General features: G+C 41.5%; 1 protein-coding gene across 1 annotated transcript in view; it reads left to right on the plus strand.

Moving 5' to 3' along the window:
* Positions 1-14,353, plus strand: part of LOC121694072 (protein KASH5-like) — a 36,787-nt gene that overhangs the window by 13,300 nt on the left and 9,134 nt on the right. The window contains exons 5-11 of the mRNA XM_042073998.1: positions 8,258-8,303; positions 8,594-8,752; positions 9,597-9,714; positions 11,689-11,739; positions 13,367-13,444; positions 13,805-13,861; positions 14,138-14,197. Coding sequence (XP_041929932.1) covers positions 8,258-8,303; positions 8,594-8,752; positions 9,597-9,714; positions 11,689-11,739; positions 13,367-13,444; positions 13,805-13,861; positions 14,138-14,197 — 569 coding nt within the window. The remainder of the gene's footprint in view (positions 1-8,257; positions 8,304-8,593; positions 8,753-9,596; positions 9,715-11,688; positions 11,740-13,366; positions 13,445-13,804; positions 13,862-14,137; positions 14,198-14,353) is intronic.

A 14,353-nucleotide genomic window follows, 5' to 3' on the forward strand; every position in this document is an offset into this window, starting at 1 on the left:
TCATACACATTGGGCAGTCACATTCACATGTGAAAATGTGTGTTGGTAAACACACAAGAAAAACTCCAAGCATACATTTGACAATAAAATGAAGGGCTTTCCTAAAAGAGTACACCTGAAATCTTTTTGAAATTCTGGGGCAATTAGACATTTGTAGAGAAGAACACTAATGGATGAAATATAAATATGATAGACTTAACGATGAAGGAAAAATAATGAACAAAGAAGTTCCCCTAAATGTCAGAGTCTCGGCGTTCTGATTCTTGGCAACTAATGACTGTGTATGTTGATTGGCTGATGTCATTCAGGTGCTGTTCAATGGTGTGAATCTTCAATAACCAATAGTATTCGAGCTAGAGCCTAAAGCACTACCAGGGATTCGAACTCTCAATCTAACAAACATCAGCACTAGGCATTATCCCACTGAGCCACTGACAATCCTATATATTTGGCAGTCACATTCACATGGTGAAAAGGTGTGTTGGCAAACACACAACATCAAGAAAATTCCTAGCATACATTTGACAATAGAATTAAGGGCTTTATAAAAAAGAGTACAGATCTGAAAATGTGCACTGTTAATGGTATCCACATAATGATGGTTGTATGGTTGTTCACCAAGGAAAAAAAATTACTCATATAGGAATATAGGTGATATAGGAGAAATGGGCTGAGTGGTCGAACTTTATTGGTCTATATCTCTGAAATGGAAAAACATATCCAAATTATTTTGATAACTTTTGTGAGGCTTTGTCTAAACATTGTCTGTGAGAATTTTGGTGAAGATTTGATAATTTTTGAAGTATGTGAAACTTTTTATGATGTTTGGCTTTTCTCTGAAATTGTGGCAAAAGTAAACATTTTTAGAGCATAAGACCAGGGTGAAAAAGATGCATCTGAATGTAGAGATTAATATCATGAAAGAATTTTGAGTCTAGGTCAATCTGGTAAGGAGAAATAAGCATTTTTGACAAGAGCGCCACCTTTGGGTGCAGTACCCCAAATTTTGGGTTATGGGTAGTGGGGGGTACTGGTAACAATACTTGAAAATGTTTAGTTTCTAGGACTTACGGTTTATAGGAATATAGGTGATCTAGGAAAAATGGCCTAAGTGGTCTAACTTTATTAGCCTATATCTCTGAAATGGAACAAAATATCAAAATTCTGATCCATAACTTTTGTGAGGCTTGGTCTAAACATTGTCTGTGAGAATTTTGGTGAAGATTTGATTATTTTTGAAGAGTGTGAAACTTTTTATAATGTTTGGCTTTTCCATGAAATTGTGTCAAAAATAAACATTTTTAGACCATAAGACCAGGGCCAAAAAGATGCATCTGAGTTTAGAGATTAATATTATGAAAGAATTTTGAGTCTAGGTCAATCTGGTAAGGAGAAATTAGCATAATGAACTTTTTTTTCCAACAGCGCCACCTTTGGGTGCAGTACCCCACATTTTGGGTTATGGGCAGAGGGGGGTACTGGTAACCATACCTGAAAATTTGAAGAGTTTTGGAGTTACGGTTTAGGCAGCAGTATGACTTTTACAGAATTTTGGCCAAAAATGAACGGTACAGAAACAATAGGGGTCCTGCAGCTACGCTGCTCGGACCCCTAACTAATAATAACTAAATAATTAGGGCAGCTAAATCGAACTTCTTTGTTGACCTCATACGGGACGCTAAGGGTAATCATAAACAAGTCTGGGACTGTCTGCATAAACTAACAGGGAAAGGACATAGTAAAGCAACAAAGCAGCTGGAGATCAAAGACAATAGTACCCTATATAAGGAACCAGCTGAAATAGTGACTATTCTTAATAGCCATTTTGTCAATTCTGTGAGATTGACTGTGCATAGTCCCATAAGTGGCCCACTACACTTCTTACCAATTGATGTATCACAGCCAGTCTTCACTCTGACTGAAATTTCTGAACCCAAGGTTAAGTCTATAATTACTTCTATTAAGAACTCCAAATCAAAAGACATATTTGGATTGGATTCCATGTTTTTAAAGAAACATGCTGCCTCCTTCACAGGGCCTGTTACTAAAATCATAAACACCTCATTTAAAGAGGGAAATTCCCAAACTACTGGAAGTCAGCCATTGTTGTGCCAGTGTATAAATCAGGAGATACAACTGATATGAATAACTATAGGCCAATTAGTATTTTACCCATCATGTCTAAGATCGCTGAAAAATGTGTGGCTGAGCAAATGACTGAGCATCTTAACAGTAGTCCTTTTAAACTGCACCCCATGCAATTTGGCTTTAGAGCCAATCACTCCACAGAGACAGCTAATTGTTTCTTTGTGGAAAACATTAAATCAAAATTGGACAAAGGAGGTTAGTGGTGAGACATCACCACCCCTGAGGAACGAACTTGGTGTACCCCAGGGATCTGTCCTGGGCCCTATTCTGTTCAGCATCTACATAAATGACCTGCCATCAGTGTGCACTGGATGTGAGGTACAGATATATGCTGATGGCGGCGCGTACACACGCAGCGACCTCTCTCTGTCCCAACCGTACGGTGTTTTGTTCGTTTAAAAAGTGTTTGTCCGAAAGTTTTACGTGTTCGTCTCGTCTTACTACGTCGTACTATTTACTTATTTACTTACTTTTTTGTTTACTTGAATGTTATGTTTGTCTGTGGACCTAAATTGGTAAAAATATGTCTTGTCTTCACCGTGGGATAGTGAGAAACGTAATTTCGATCTCTTTGTATGTCTGGAACATGTGAAGAAATTGACAATAAAGCTGACTTTGACTTTGACTTTGATGATACAGTCATATATGTTCATGCAAAAACTAAAGCCCAAGCTGCTGCCAAGCTCAGCGATACAATGGTACATGTACGTAAATGGCTTACTTGCTCTCAGTTGTATCTCAATGTTAAGAAGACAGTTTGTATGTTTTTTAGCAAAAGCAACACTGTATCTCACTGTGAACCCAATGTCTGTGTGTCTGGGGAGGTCATTCAAACAGTTACACAGTTGAAATATCTGGGCATTATTCTTGACTCTACCCTGTCATTTAAACATCAAGTGAGAAAGGTAGTGCAAATAACCCAATATAACCTAGCGAACTTTAGGTATATAAGGAACTGTTTGACAACACCTGTAGCAAAGCTATACATGAATACTATGATAATCCCTCACCTAACATATTGTATGACAAGCTGGACCCAGGTATGTAGCACAACATTAAGGCCTATTTTATCTCTTCACAAACAAGCACTTAAAGTCTTGGACAAAAAAAACAAACTTTACCACCACTGTAACATTCTTAACAAATATAACCTACTCAGTTGGGAAAATATTTTAAAACACAGTGATGCATGCCTAATTTTTAAGATCATTAATGGGAAGGCTCCCCCTCCACTCAGCACTTGTATACAGCAAAAGTCATCTAGCAGCAGAACCACAAGGTCTGCCTTAAGAGGGGACTGTGTAGTCCCTCTTAGGTCCAGTTCCTTTGGCCAATTATGTTTTTCTGTGAGAGCCTCTAAACTATGGAATCAATTGCCAGTGGACATTAGAAACTCCACCTCTCACCATACATTCACACACCATCTTAAGGACTGGCTTTTGAGCATACAAAAATGTGAACACTTCTCATAATACATTAATGTAGGTCTGCCTCTATAGTTTAGCTGTCCTGTAACCCATGGTGTATGTATGATAGATAGATGGATAGGTGGTTACTTTATTGATCCCTTAAGGGTTGTTTGGCTGTATGGTTATATGTCTTATGTTTTAAATGTTTTATTGGAGCTAGTATTATGGCATTATGTTCTATTGCTGTATGTCAATTGCTATGTGATTTAATATGTTCTTTTTGTTAGCCACCATGTGCCTAGTATAACATCTTGCCAATGGACTACAGTTGAAAATTAGCCTGCTGGCTAACACTGGCACATTTACAGAAATGTTGATCAATGTGCACTGTCCTTTAAATAAAATAAAAATAAAAATATTCTGACATAGTATCTCATTATTGTGAGATACTATCTCGTTATTGTGAATTCTTGTAAGTTATTGACTCAGAACCACTTTATTGAGAGTGTCAGAACCGTGATGTTTACCAACACGTAATGTTCAGAAACTAATGGCATTTGGTAATGTTTATCAGCATTTTTCGTTGGTTTCCTTAATCAGTAGTTCAGGCGCCTCGAACAAACTCCAGAGCTAATGTTAGCCTGCTCCTGCTGCATGGGGTAGGCTAGTGTAGGTTTGCTAACGCGCATAATGCGTAGACTTGACGGAAACTGTATATACATTTCATATAGTCACAATGGGGTAATGATGTTAAAAACCCCTGTACTGTTCCTGCGATGTCACAAAATCATTCAAATGTAGGCTAGGTTGACGTTGTGTTGCCTTCAGCCTATGAGGTGATGTTAGCAGTATCATGGCATGGACAATAAAGGTCAGAAATCGGTGGACAACACTCAATACAGTGGTTCTGTAATAACTTACATTAAGAATGGCAAAATGTGCACCCCATCTGCTCGTCAACTGTGGCATGCGTGCGTGGGCAGCGAAACTGAAATTAATATGCTGCCTAATCCTGGTCTATGAACGAGATAGTATCTCACAATAATGAGATAGTATCTCGTTAGTATCTCAGAATAATGAGATACTATCTCACAATAACGAGATACTATCTCACAGTAACGAGATACTATCTCACAATAATGAGATACTATGTCAGAATAACGATACTATCTCAGAATAACGAGATACTATCTCACAATAATGAGATACTATGTCAGAATAACGAGATAGTATCTCACAATAATGAGATATCATAGATCAGATTTTTTTGTATGTGGCGCAAATGGGCTTCCATAATCTTGAATGACCACGGAAATATAAGGGGCAAAGCATTTCCTATTTAGTCATAGTGAAATATGTCAGAATAACGAGATAGGTATCTCAGAATAACGAGATACTATGTCACAATAATGAGATACTATCTCAGAATAACGAGATACTATGTCACAATAATGAGATACTATCTCACAATAATGAGATACTATGTCACAATAACGAGATACTATGTCAGAATAACGAGATACTATCTCACAATAACGAGATACTATCTCACAATAATGAGATACTATCTCACAATAACGAGATACTATGTCAGAATAATGAAATAGTATCTCACAATAATGAGATATAATACATTAGATTTTTTTTTTTATGTGGCGCAAACGGCCTTCCATAAATGCATCAATTAGGCTATAGAAACTTTCAGAGACGGCTGATTCAGTACTCAGAGCATCAGTTTTCTTCATTGTAGGCTACTTTGTAGGCTACATTGTACGCAACTTTAACTTTTGTTTGCCTTTCTAATAGGCTATCGTTTGTTCACTTTCACGACATCAACTTCTCAATCTGCTAGAATAGGGCATAGCCCTAGTCTACGTGCAGTAAATAGTTCTAGAATATTTTTTTAAAGTGGAGTAGAACTACTAGGGCTACTGTATGTCGCTGCTTGTTGATATCTTATTATCATGTAGCCTATGATCGCTAAACTTTGATTCTTTTTGATGTCGCAATCGGTTATATCCGTTCAGCAGCGCTTGTGGTTCAGCTTTGGGCAAGCAATTAGCGGGCAGTGACGGGCGGTGATGAGCGATGTTTACGTAGCCTAATGAAGTGACAGCTTAGTAAATTCCACGCAGTAGGCCTATGGCAAAGCACAGCGTTTGCTGCATAAAAAACTCAGTAGCCTATTAACGCTTTCTGTGTAGGCCTACATCCAGCCCTGAGTGTTGGCCTGGTTGCTAGCTTCTTCAAACTTTGCAAACTCAGCTGGGTGTTGTTACAATTGTGGCGCACAAGTGCATTTGACCAGCATAAAATCGGCATGTCTCAGACTGGTCACGTGAAAATCGGCCAATTCCGGTCACCAGCCGATCGATCGGTGCAGGGGCGCAGCTACCCATTTTTGAGGGGTATGCAATATTGGCGCCCCCCCAAAAAAAAACAACAACCAAAGCAAAAAACAAACAACCAAAGCAAAACAAAAGGCCAATAATTTACACCAGTGGTCCCCAAACTACGGCCCGCCACTTCATTTTGGGTGGCCCCCCAAAACATGTCTGTGGTATATAGCATCTGGCCCGCACGGGACCTCCGTAATTCCCCCTATTCATTCTCTATGGCGAGTCTTAACAATACACATGTAATACTCTTTTTGTCCACTGGTGGTTGTTTTGGCGCTGTTTTGCGTTTGCCATCAAAAACGGAATGAACCTACCTGCAAACAATTTAAGAGGCCTATGCTGACTGCATCAGTGCTCAAAGTATTCTAAAAGTTTATCAATTAATTGTTAATAACTAACTGACTTCTATTCAAGTCATATTTCTGGGACTTTCTGGGATAATTATTTCTATTTTTTATTTAGCCTACTCTTCAAATGTTCATACAAATTCACAAAGTTCTCATCAGGTGAGTGAAAGTTAGAATGGTGGTCATTTCAGATGTTTTTGCCAGCACTTCATAAAACTCTCCTAGTTTGAGAACTTTAAATTATTTGTAGGATATTGCTTGTTACTTGACAAGAGTTCACACATTTTAAATAAAATATACTTTTGGGACTCCCTGCTAATACTTTTGGGAAGTCTTTTTATTAGTATTATTTCATTTGAGCTACATTTTACATGGCATGATGACAATATAAACACAGCTAACAATGGTATTACAACAGTCCATTACATTTAATCATTGGCTACTGCAATATTGCAGTAGCCAATGATTAAATGTAATGGAATATTCAACTAAGGTAGACTGTTGTTGTTCACAGTACTAAGCTATTTATGGTTACTGATATACTCTCTGGCCCTCTCTTAGAGCCAGGCATGGAGTCTCTAGCCCTCTGGCCCCAGGCATGGAGTCTCTAGCCTGGAGTCTCTGGCCCTCTCTTAGAGCCAGGCATAGTGAGCTGGCCCTCGGAAGAAAAAGTTTGGGGACCACTGATTTACACTATTACTGTGCATTAGTGTCTATTGAATATGTTTTTAAAGAAATGCTGCCAATTTGATGTTTAACTTGATGTTATACTTGATAAGTATTGATAAATGGTGCATTGTCACTTTAAAAGAGTCTAAACGGTTCTCATAACATCCTTTTGCCAGCTATTGCTCACAATGGATAAGGCTGATAGGCCTACTCTAGCCTTGTTTGTTTGCACCACATTGACAACACAATATTAAGTTATTACAAGGAGCCTTCATTGTTAGGATATGGAAACATGTAATGAGTTGCTGCTAGCGTGACATTTCTGTTTGCAGTTGGCCATTAAAAGTGCAGTATGAGCATGGTAGCCACCTACGCTATCTGAATGGAATAGGCTATGTTTCAATCGGCATTATGCTTAACAAACGCTAGTTAGTCTGTTAACATTCATATTTGCAAGCCTCCAAGCACAGACGTCACACTTTAAATCCTACCTGTTGCCTTTCACGTCCACTTATTTAACTACTGTCGCATCCCTTGACATGCCATCTCCTTTTCCCTCTTTCTTTTTCTATTTTTAGTCGCTGACAGCTTTTTTGCTGCATCCATCTTTTTCCATATATGGCAACTCACTACTCGTACCTGCTCACTCAGCGCTCACGGCGCCCCCACTCCCTCTTCTATGTCAGAATTCTATGATGGAATCTTATGAGATAGGGCGCCTACTCTAGCCTGTTAGTCCTCTAAAATGTTATAGAACATTGAGAAAATGTTGAAATGATTTAGAAACGGACAGCAGTAGCTACATATAGAAAATACCAAATATATTTTACCATCGCTTTGGCACCCCCATGGAGCTGCGCCCCTATGCGCCGCATATAGCGCATACCCACTTTTTGCGCCACTGTATCGGTGCATCTCTATTGCGTGGAATTTGGTCTCTGCATTTATCCCATCAGTGTATTAATGAACACACAGACCCGGCGCAGTGAGCTGCCTGCAACAACAGCGGCGCTCGGGGAGCAGTGAGGGGTTAGGTGCCTTGCTCAAGGGCACTTCAGCCGCTTTCTACTGGTCGGGGTTTGAACCGGCAACCCTCCGGTTACAAGTCCGAAGCACTAGCCCAGCTGTGTGTGTGTGTGTGTGTGTGTGTGTGTGTGTGTGTGTGTGTGTGTGTGTGTGTGTGTGTGTGTGTGTGTGTGCCAAGATATGTGAGTGTACATGTGTATGTGTACTTGTGTATGTGTATGTGTGTGTGTGTGTGTGTGTGTGCCTATTTGTAATCTAGGTGCGGAGTTTTGTCCTTCAGACCCTGAGCCCTATGACAGCCCCAGGTCAGTAAGAACTTGTTCCTGTAAAAACAGAACCTCTCTTAATGACCTCTCTTGTGACATTCAGTCACAGCTCAGCAAGCAGGCTACATATGTGTGTGAGCTTATCTGCCAATCCAGATATCCAGATAAAATATTAGAATGTGTGTGTGCGTGCGTATGTGTGAGTGTGTGTATGTGTGTGTGTGTGTGCGTGCGTGCGTGTGTGCGTGCGTATGTGTGAGTGTGTGTATGTGTGTGTGTGTGTGTGTGTGTGTGTGTGCGTGTGTGTGTGCGTGTGTATGTGTGTGTAGTCAGGTTCAGTTGCTGCAGTGTGAGTTGGCGGAGGTGAAACATGTGTGCCAGGCGCTCCGTTATCAGAATGTTGACCTGATGAGGGCCGTTACCCATAGCGACGACCTCAACCTGCAGCTCACCATGGAGATGACCGAGTCACGCAGCAAACTGACCAGGTAGATACCCCAACACTCTACACCAGATACCCCAACACTCCACACCAGATAGATACCCTAACACTCCACTCCAGGTACCCCAACACTCCACACCAGATAGATACCCCAACACTCCACTCCAGGTACTCCAACACTCCACACCAGATACCCCAACACTCCACTCCAGGTAGATACCCCAACACTCCACACCAGATAGATACCCCAACACTCTTCACCAGGTAGATACCCCAACACTCCACTCCAGGTACCCCAACACTCCACTCCAGGTAGATACCCCAACACTCCACACCAGGTAGCCCAACACTCCACACCAGGTAGATACCCCAACACTCCACACTAGATAGATACCCCAACACTCCACTCCAGGTACCCCAACACTCCACACCAGGTAGATACCCCAACACTCCACTCCAGGTAAATACCCCAACACTCCACACCAGGTAGATACCCCAGCACTCCACTCCAGGTAGATACCCCAACACTCCACTCCAAGTACCCCAACACTCCACTCCAGGTAGATACCCCAACACTCCACACCAGGTACCCCAACACTCCACACCAGGTAGATACCCCAACACTCCACACCAGGTATCAAAAATACCAGACACCGCAGTACTGATATGTTTGACATGTTGATAAATCAGAGTATCTGATCTGATCAGAGTATGTGTGTTTGTGTGTGTGTGTGTGTGTGTGTGTGTGTTTGTTTGTGTGTGTGTGTGTGTGTGTGTGTGTTGTGTGTGTGTGTGTGTGTGTGTGTGTGTGTGTGTGTGTGTGTGTGTGTTTGTGTGTGTGTGTGCGTGTGCGTGTGCGCGTGCATGCGTGTGTGTGTGTGTGTGTGCAGTGCCCAGCTGGCGGAGGTGAGGGTGGAGTCTCTGTGTGAAGAGCTGGATGAGGTGCGTCAGGCTCTGAGGGAGAGTCAGGACCAGCAGGCACTCAGCCAGGACGCCTATAACTCTCTGGTACCCAACCGTGCTTACCCTAGCGCTGATGTTAACTATGCTCCTTTACACTAGTGCTTACTGTAACTCTGTCCAGTTAAACTAGTGCTAATGTTAACTATGCTCATTTAAATTAGCCCTTATGCTAACTCTGCTCACTTACACAAGCATCCATGCTAGCTCTGTTCATTTTAACTAGTGCTAATGCTAACTCTGCTCATTTACACAAGCATCCATGCTAGCTTTGTTAATTTTAACTAAGGCTAATGCTAACTCTGCTCATTTACACAACATAGGTCCTTCCATTCAGTCTCAATGCAACAATTCTGTCCTGTTCAGTTGTCATTACTAGTGGTATCGTCCTCACCCATTCTGTAATAATTCCATTTCACCCATTTTCCTTCAAACTGTTCCTCCCGCATTCTCAAGGTATGTGTGAACCTCTCCATATCATAAATCTCCTCCACTATGTTTAGCCACTGTTCTCTAGTTTGGGGGTCTACCTTATACCAGGCCCTTGTAATTGCCTTCCTACTACCTACCAAAAATACTTTCACCAGGTATTCATCTCTTCCTTGTACCTCCTCTTGTGAAATGTTCCCCAGATATAATACCAAACAAGTCTTAGGTATTTCATATCCCAGTATCTCCCTAGCACACTCCACACTCCCTCCCAATATCCCTCCATCCTTTGACATTTCCAAAGCACATGAGTACGGTCTGCCTCCCCTTGACCACATAACCAACAACATGATTTCCGATCTGGTGCGTATCTCCCCTTGACCTTTGGTGTTAAAAAAACCTTATAATGCTCTTCCACCCAAATTCTCACCATACCCTAGAGCCAGTGGCTGAGTGCTGAACCTTGCACACATTATACCAGTTATCTTTAATATAGACAGTTGAATCACTCCCACTGGCACCTAGAGCTTGGTATAGAGCTGAGATTACTCTACATTTTCTTCCTTCATAGCCCTATCCTACAGTCCTCTACCCTATGCATATCTCCCTTTGTCATAAAGAAATAGTCCAACCTTGAATACATTTGGTGTGGGTCTGAATAGTGTGTGTAGTCTCTCCCCAAGGGGTGTAGGTCTCTCCAAACATCTACCATTCCTAGATCAACCAGTTGCGTACTCATATATCTATTAAGCCATGTCCTATTCTTCTTTGTACTAGTCATATCTAGATTGTAGTTCATCACCATATTGAAGTCCCCTCCACATATTACGATCCCCTCTAATTCTGTGTTAATGATGTCAAATAATGATTCAAAGAAGGCTTTCTTGCTATCAGGAGGTGCATATACATTGATCAGTGTCACTCTCTGTCCTTCTAATTTACCCTTTACCATTATATACCTTCACTCCTTATCACACATGTCTTTTTCAGGTTCAAATGTAGTTGAGTTTGTTATTAATATGGCTACCCCTCTCCTAGTACTGTGTTTGGGGCAAGTGCTATGAAATGTGTTATTATACCCACATCTCCTCTGTAGACAAATGTGTTATTATACCCACATCTCTTTAGTTTCTCATGTTCCTCTGTAGACAAATGTGTTATTATACCCACATCCTCTTTAGTTTCTCATGTTAGACAAATGTGTTATTATACCCACATCTCTTTAGTTTCTCATGTTCCTCTGTAGACAAATGTGTCTCCTGCAGAAAAATCACCTGCATTTTTTTTTCTGAATTTGGCCATAAACTTCCCCTCTTAATTGGACTACACAGCCCTTTCACATTCAGTGAAACCACTTTAACACCTTCATGCTACATTATACATCAGTTCCCCAATGCACTTTCATTATAAACTAGTGCTAATGTTAACTCTGTTCATTATAGCTACTATATCCATTTATTTTAGCCAGTGCAACCATCCACTCATGTTGTTAACTCCATATAAAGACAACACTTGCACTGGCTTGAACATTGTAATGTATGTAATGCTTGACTTGCTAGAGATATGACCACCGTTCTCTCTCTCCTCCTGCAGGTAAAGGAAAATGAAAACTTGAAAGCCGAGCTGAAGGCCGTTGAGGAAAAGGTTTGGAATCATAAAACAGTAACATTCACTCAAGAGTCACTGAGATCTCCCAAAGCAGGTTTATTTTTTAACAAATCCAGGCGTTTATTTGAGTTCCATATACAGCTTCTACACTGTGGAAGTCCCTGAGTAGATAGTGTGGAAGTCCCTGAGTAGATAGTGTGGAAGTCCCTGAGTAGATAGTGTGGAAGTCCCTGAGTAGATTCTGTCGTCAATAGGCCACTGCTGACCCTGGGGCAGAGCGCATGGGCTTCTGTGTTAGGGTGGGAGGGGCTACTTCTCTGTTGGGTGGGAGGGGCTAATTCTGTGTTGGCCCGGGAGGGGCTGGTTACTTCTGTGTTGGGGTGGGAGGGGTTAATTCTGTGTTGGGTGGGAGGGGCTACTTGGGTGTCAGAGTGTCACTCTTACAGTTTTTTTCTGATTGTTTAAGCACATTTTTTGTAACTATGGCTTTTTTTGAAAAACTCTACACACAAATAGGAAAACATTTCACCCAATCAGCAAAACATTGTAGTTCTCTTGCAAAAACTAACACACCTTGCTTAACTCTTCACACCTTCGTAAAAATTATGTTTTCTTATCAAACAGTAAACACAAGCCATCACAATAGTAAGCACACAATGTGCCAACTACACACTGATGGTCTGAATAAAAAACACATCTGGCTTTTGCTTTCTCTGTGCACAAGGTAGGCTATGTCAGTTTGAGGTCATACTTTTTTCATACATACAGGGATCCAAACTTCAAGTAATATTTATTTACACACATCAAAACAAACACAAGTGTGTCACAAGTCAAAATAGCAATTTCACTGATATCAGTCTACATCGGGTCGTCTCTCTCAAAAGTTTGTCTACATCACATGCAATGTCCTAGTCCAAGGCACCGGGGGAAATATATTCTGGAATGCCGTATCCAGGCCTGACATGACAATATCCCCACATGTAGACTGATTTTTTTTGCCTGTAAAAGGGCTATTTCTTTCTCTTCTCACTCTTCCTGCTCACTCTATTGTACCCATTGTACATTACCTGTGGCTTATTTATAGTGCTTAGGCTGATTGCAAAGTGAACTATATATAAGTATAAGTATATATAATCTTTTGATCCCGTGAGGGAAATTTGGTCTCTGCATTTATCCCAATCCATGAAATAGTGAAACACACTCAGCACACAGTGAGGTGAAGCACACACTAATCCTGGCGCAGTGAGCTGCCTGCATCAACAGCGGCGCTCGGGGAGCAGTGAGGGGTTAGGTGCCTTGCTCAAGGGCACTTCAGCCGAGGCCCACTGGTCGGGGTTCGGGAACCGGCAACCCTCCGGTTACAGGGCCGAAGTGCTAACCAGTAGGCCACGGCTGCCCCCCTAACTAATTATCTAAAACAGTTTTCACATGAGAAAGTGTGCCAGAGAGTTGGCAAAATAGTGTAAATAATAGCCATTGTGCCTACAGTTGTGCAAAGTGTGTGTTACAAAATTGCAAACTGAGTGAAAAGCAGTGTTTGTGCTTTTAGTTTTGCGAACTCAGTGCTATAAGTATTAATAGTTTTAGAAATTGTGCTATAAGAATCAAAGTTGTGTTTAAGCATTCAGAAAAAACTGTAAAGGGTGTGGTTTGGTGTTGTCAGAGTGAGAGGTGGGGTTTGGAGAGGAGTCTGTCTGAGGAGCAGCTCAACAAACTGAGGAAGGCCAACACCCGCATCAAGGTGAGAGCTTTTACAGCAATTTACAGCACTTTACTGCACTCTCTACACAGCACTACACAGCTTTTACAGCACTTTACAGTACTTTACTGCACTCGCTACACAGCATTACACAGCTTTTACAGCACTTTACTGCACTTTACTGCACTCTCTACAATGCACTACACAGCTTTTACAGCACTTTACAGCACTTTACTGCTCTCTGTACACAGCACTACACAGCTTTTACAGCACTTTACAGCACTTTACAGCACTTACAGTAGTAAGACTTTACTGCAATTTATGCTCACATCACTCACAAAGACATCATTCTCCCCTTTGAGTGACCAGTGACTGACCTGTGTTCTTGTGTCTTCACTTCAGGCCGAGCTTGAGGAATGTCACCTCCTGGTGGCTATAAAAGACAGCGAAGCCTCCAAGGTGAGGACACACACATGCAAGGGCACACACACATGTATGTAAAAACACACACAGACACATCAAATACCCTAACACAGACACTAGCACACACACATAGCATCCATCAACACACACACACACACACACACACACACACACACACACACACACCTACACACACACACAAACACACACACACACACACACACACACACACCTAAGCATACACACACCCAATGTGTCGTGGTGAAGCTGAAGAGCGTTGGTCTGATGGCGTTTGTGTTCTTCGGACTGAAGAAAACGGTTCTGCTAGAACATCTGAAGAACCTGCAGCTGCAAAGCCACAGAAACATAGAGGTAACATGCCCTCTCATCCACTATGTGTGTGTGTGTATGTGTGTGTGTGTGTGTGTGTGTGTGTGTGTGTGTACATGGGCGTGTGCTCATGGGTGAAAGTGTGTGTGTGTGTGTGTGTGTGTGTGGGTGGGTGTGTGTGTGTGTGTGTATGTGTGT

The sequence above is a fragment of the Alosa sapidissima genome, chromosome 20, assembly GCF_018492685.1.
Source record: "Alosa sapidissima isolate fAloSap1 chromosome 20, fAloSap1.pri, whole genome shotgun sequence".
Classification (NCBI taxonomy): domain Eukaryota; kingdom Metazoa; phylum Chordata; class Actinopteri; order Clupeiformes; family Clupeidae; genus Alosa; species Alosa sapidissima.